The sequence below is a fragment of the Dryobates pubescens genome, chromosome 10, assembly GCF_014839835.1.
Source record: "Dryobates pubescens isolate bDryPub1 chromosome 10, bDryPub1.pri, whole genome shotgun sequence".
NCBI classification, from domain to species: domain Eukaryota; kingdom Metazoa; phylum Chordata; class Aves; order Piciformes; family Picidae; genus Dryobates; species Dryobates pubescens.
In genome coordinates this window covers 26433526-26439525 of record NC_071621.1, presented here as the reverse complement: position 1 = coordinate 26439525, position 6000 = coordinate 26433526, and the positions used below count along the sequence as shown (strand labels likewise).

General features: G+C 44.0%; 1 protein-coding gene across 1 annotated transcript in view; it reads left to right on the top strand.

Moving 5' to 3' along the window:
• The first annotated feature begins 5327 nt into the window (after positions 1-5327).
• Positions 5328-6000, top strand: part of RNF17 (ring finger protein 17) — a 44009-nt gene continuing 43336 nt past the window's right edge. The window contains exon 1 of the mRNA XM_054164516.1: positions 5328-5398. Within this exon, the coding sequence (XP_054020491.1) occupies positions 5328-5398 (71 nt within the window). The remainder of the gene's footprint in view (positions 5399-6000) is intronic.

Here is a 6000-nt window from a genome sequence, read left to right as displayed (position 1 = left end):
TCCAGGCTCCTAACAACTCATGACAACTAAACCATGGCTTCAAAATGCATGCTGCGTGAAAAATCCTTCTATAACACCTCCTTCACAAAATACACCTGGCAAGTAGAATTAAGCTGAGCATATCAGTACTTTATTTCCTTCTAGTCTTTTACAACTACTTCACCTGCTCTCATACAGATCTGGCACAAGATAGAACACTAAAGATTGATTGATTTATCTTTTTTCAGAGCATCTAAATGACATAGGACCAGGTTTTCAAATTTATATGTGAAATGGAAGTCAGCTGTTTAACGTGGTTCTAATCATCTTAGCAAATGCAACATGTCTTCTGATATTTTTTAACACCCCACTAGGCACTTAGCCATGTTCAAGAGCTTAAATGGCACTCAGTATCAAACATAGTTACACTACGGAATTTAGTGTTATAGAATCAGAGTGATCTGGGTTGGAGGGACCTCTGGGGGTCATCTGGTCCAGACACCATGCAGGCAGCAAGGACATCCTCCACCAAATGAGATTGCTCAGAGCTTTGTTGAGCCTGACCTCCAGGGATGGGGCCTCAACTGCCTCCTTAAGGGGCAACCTGTTCCAGTCTTCTACCACCCTCCTGCAAAAGAACTTGTTCCTCCCATCCAATCTAAATCCGCTCTTCTGTCATTTCAAACCACTGTCCCTCATCCTGTCACTCCAGGCCTTCGCAAACAGTCCCTCTGCAGCCTTCTTGTAGCCCCCTTCAGTTACTGGCAGGCTGCTATTAGGTCTCCCCAAAGCCTCCTCTTCTCCAGGCTGAAGAAACCCAGCGCCCTCAGCCTGTCCTTAGTAAGCAGAGGTGTTCCAGGCCCCTGATCATTCTTGTGGCCCCACTCCATCAGGTCCATGTCCTTCCTGTGCCTGTCACTCTGAGGTTGCTTGGGTGAAAACCGACTCACAGACTACATAAGCAAGTTGAATGGTTTAATCTGGTATTTAATTTCAGAGTTTGCTTTTCTATCTTCAGTTTAAAAACAGTGGACTATGTGTACAGGTGTGGTTAGAACTTTAAAATACAACTCAATTTCTCTACTTGAATGAGTCTGGAGAAGAGAAGGCTGAGAGAGGATCTTAGTGAGGTTTCTAAATATCTGAGGGGTGACTGTCAAGATGAAGGTTCCAGGCTATTTTCAGTGGTGCCCAGTGACAGAATAAGGAACAACAGGTACAAGCCAGAACATTAAGAGGTTCTGCCTCAACATGAGGAGACACTTCTTGTTAAAGGTGACAAAGCCCTGGGACAGACTGCCCAAGGAGGCTGGGGGGTCTCCTTCTCTGGAGTCTTTCTAATCCCACCTGGATGCATCCCTGTGAGTCCTGCCCTAGGCAATCCTGCTTTGGCAGGAGGGCTGGGCTTGACAATCTCTGGAGGTCCCTTCCAACCCCCCTAACACTCTGTGCTTCTATGATTCTATATTATAGTAATTTAATTCACATAAATGTGTGTGTTTGGAAAGAAAGAAAAAATAGGTTATGCTCCTATAAATAACTTTAAGTGGCCATCGCTACAGATCTATTGCTTCCCAGGGGAAAACCACATTGCAGTAGGGTATCTGTTTCTTTTTCAGAGTGCTACCAAAGGTCACAAACATGCTTTTCACAAGTGTGTTGTAGTAATTAACAACATGCTCCACGACCACCATTTTTGAACCCATCCCAGAGCCAGGAGCAAGACCCTCACCAGCCAAGATACCACACAGAGGAGCTCAGCCCCAGTGAGAAGGCACAGCCAGCACCTGTGGATGATAGTGGAGTAGTCATCAATCCTGGTCCTAACAACCGGGGGGCCACCAGGCCCCCCGGCCTTTGTTGTCACCACCACCATCACCCAGTGTGCGCCATGGGCACTCACCAGTGATGAGAGGAGGATCCTCAGCCCAGATGGGCTCAGCTTAGGGCTTCTGCCTTTCCTGGGGGGGATTAAATAGGAGTGTGGGTGGGGAGGGCCAAGTGGCCACACCCGGGTAGGAGACTTCAACAGAGCCCAGGTGTGCTGGGATTTGAGGGGGAAAAGAGGGTAGGTGAAGGTCTAGGGTGTTAGCTCTAAGACTAGGGGGAATGGAAAAAATAAAACAGAAATGGGTAGATTCAGACTGGATGATAGGAAGAAATTCTTCCCCGTGAGGGTGGTGAGACACTGGAACAGGTTGCTCAGGAAGATGTTTGAAGCCCCATCCCTGGGAGTTTTTAAGGCTGGGCTGGATGTGGCTCTGGGCAACCTGATCTAGAGTGAGGTGACCCTGCCCATGGCAGGGGGGGTTGGAACGGGATGATCCTTGAGGTCCCCTTCAACCCCAACAACTCTATGATTCTAAAACAATTTTGCAGTTTAGGCTGGATGTTAGGAAGAAATTCTTCACAGTAAGAGAGACTGGCCATTGGAATGGACTGCCCAGGGAGGTGGTGGAGTCACTGTCCCTGGAAGTGTTTAAAATAAGACTGGATGAGGCACTTAGTGTCATGGTTTAGTTGATCAGATGGTGCTGGGTCATAGGTTGGACTTGATTATCTCGAAGGTCTTTTCCAACCTGGTTAATTCTGTGACTCTGTAACATACATCTTTATTAATTTTGACAAATCCATAAGCAGAAAATTATAACATTATGCTATTCATGTAATTATTAAATGGAGCTAAAGTTCAAATATATGCAAGGATGAGCTATCTTCCCATCAATTAGCTAATTAGGCCAAATTAGGCTTCTCATCAAAGAACTGGTCAGGCTTCTTTTCAGACAATCCTGTACACTGTTTGTTTAAAACTGTATTCAGGCCTTTAACCAAGGCAATCCTTACCACCATTTCCCTTTCTCTGCTACACTCACAACAGGTCTGCCATCATTTACTCAATGTTTTAACCCTCTGCTTCTACTATGCTCTTAAGTAATGTTTATTGAAGTTATTTTTTCAGTGGTATTTTACATAGAATACATAAGATAAAGACAAAATTCTCAGTGCACTATCCTTTCATCACCTTTGAAAGAGAGCAACCCATTTCCAAAGCTAAATACAAGTTGAGAAAATGCCTCAGATTTTACAGATCCTGGGACTGCAAAAACTGGCTGAAGATTCTGGTATTTACAGAGCAGAAGGGTGTTTAGCTCTTATAGGGCAGAGAGAGAGGTGGTTAATTTGTTGCCTATAGCTGATGATAATATGCTATAGAACCAGTATCTAACTTGAGTATGTAAATTTTCATGTTAAGGAGAAAGGAGAATTTCAGTCTTTTGACAGTATTTTACAGGATTTCTTCAGAGGTTGTTTCTGGACAACACACTACTAGTAATGGGTAGTTATATTGTATGTACAAGTTCAACCTGGTACATATTGATTCATCAGTCTCACAAACAGGGTTTCCCACACTTTCTGTGGGCCAAAGCACACCTAAATGGAACCAGTATGTAAGATACAACTGCAAAATTTGATGACAGATCTCCACAAAGATTTTATTTAAGGTCGGGTCTGCTTAACAACAAGGGCTTCTGAAGGAAATTATTTACAGAATTAATCAGTTTGAGGATAACTTCTGAAACGTTCTGTCACAAACATATCGAGTGTACATAAACAAAACCAGTGCAAGCTTGTCTGGTTTGGATGTTTTACCCGAAGAAAACAACCACACCACAGAGGACACAACCTCAAGCTGCACCAGGGGAGGTTTGGGAGGTTTAGGCTGGATGTTAGGAAGTTCTTCATAGAAAGAGTGATTTGCTATTGGAATGGCCTCCCAGGGAGGTGGTAGAGTCACCATCACTGGAGGTGTTTAGGAAGAGACTGGATAGGGTGCTTGGTGCCATGGTTTAGTTGATTAGATGGTGTTGGATGATAGGTTGGACTCCATGATCTCAAAGGTCTCTTCCAACCTGGTTAATTCTACCCTATCCTATCCTATCCTATCCTATCCTATCCTATTTCTACTCCCCATTCTTAAAACCTAGTGTGGAATTTGTGTATACTTTTACATTCTACCTTGTTACCCAAGTCACAATCCCAGGTTTAAAAAGACTTAATACATTGAAAATCAAACAGTCTGAGTCTATTGTGTGAGCAGTGCAGAAATATGGATACTGTAGGCTTTGTTAGGAAACTTGCCTCTCAGGAACCTGTCCCAGTTCATGATTTGGTGTCTAAAACTTGTGGGGGAAAATGTTTCTTTTTAAAGATTTATTTTGCTGAACACCACACAGCGTCATGCTCCATACAGGCATCTACATCAGGAAGAGTAAAGCACTGCAAAAACATCTTTTATTCTGCAAATAATGAATGCATATAGAATAATGAAACACCGAAGCACAGCTTCTATCTAGCCCACGAAAAACCCTATCATGAAGGAAGGAGGTCGGGAGGGGTCAGGCGAGGCAGCGCTCCCCCGACCGCTGCAACACAGCTCCACCTTAAGGCACCAAAATGGTGGCGAAAACTGCCCGCGCCCGACAGAGCAATCACTGCCCGCGCTCTGCGGCCTCGACGTGATTGGCTGCGATAAGAACAAGAGCAGGGGAAGCGCTTGCTGATTGGCGATGTAGGTGGCTGGGTTTGGCGCGCGGCGGGCGTCGCGTGGCTGCCGATGAGCGGAGCCGTTCTCCCTCTTGAGGGCAGAGCGGCCCCGTCCGCGCCGCGTCCCGACCCGACCCGCAGTGTTCTGTTTCGTTGCGTTCCGTTAGGTTTCGTTTCGGTACGTCCCTGCGCCAGCCTGTTCACCGGCGGCGTCTTAGGACCCGCAGCGACAGCGGGCTTGGGGCAGTGGCTGAGAGGAAAAGGCAAAAGGAAAAAAAAAAAAAAAAAAAAAAAAAAAAAAAAAAAAAAAAAAAAAAAAAGGGAAGGGGGCGGGGGGACGGGTCCTGGAAGGTAGGGGTTGTCGGAGAGGTATAGGTGCTGCACAGCAGTAAATACAGAAGGCTAGATAGCAGGCCTTAAAGGAAAGGGGTTGGGGTCACTGTGCACGGTGGATTACAAACAGGACGTGAACCTACAACACTGAGGTACTTAGGAAAAGAGAAATCATCATACTGAGGATATTTGGTCAGTAGGGAGGTTTGAAGGCCAGCAGCTTCTGCTGCTATGACTGGTTAGCAGTTGAATAGCCTAGCTGGATAGTGCAAAAGTGGTAAGTGGGTTTGTGCATTTTAAAGCTTTGGTTTTTCAAGGAGAAAAATAGGCGTGTGTTTTGAATGAATTTTGTGTCTTTGTGGTTTACTCTTTAGCAAGTGATGGTAGCTAGCCTGTAGTTTTTGCTCAAGTGATGAGATGTGCATGTCACAGAGGATTTGTCACCTTGTTTTTTAAAGCCAGAGAGCAGCATGAGTAGAAAGGAGTTTGCCCTGGTGGATGACAGTAGTGGAGACCTTAATAGAAAACTAAAAGCTATAAGGTATGTGAATTGTGAGATTATTCTAGTGAGTGCCATATTTTTGAGGTTCTAAATATAATTATCAGGGAAATGTAGAAAACAGTGTTTGCGTTCTGTATTGTTATGAGTCTTGTATGTGTTAGGGGGGTGTGTGTAAAACATGCAGTTTGTGGAAAATCTTAGCATTTGGAAGAGATCCAGGGAAAAAGACATTTCAGATGCATCCTGGATTCTTATCAAATAGTTGCTAGGATGCCTATATCTCATACTGATCTGTATGGATACTTTACAAGTAAACAAATCACTGTTGAACTACTTAAGTATTTTTAGTTAAGGGACTATAGAATCAATACTATTAACATGGGTTATATAATAACTTTCTGGGTTTGGTTATCTTAAATGATGTGTACCATAAGTATCACCTTTATGGATGATGAAATCGGTATTGGAGAGTTAAATTTCATCTTGTCCGTGCGGGAGGGTAACCAAATTTTTGTTTATGTGGTGTGTATTTCATTGACTGCACTTTCTTCATTGTGTCATTTGGTAAAAGTGAGCAAGTTTAATTTTAAGAGAGTTGGAAGTCAGAATTCATGTCTGGTTGATAGCTCTCATGATCTTAA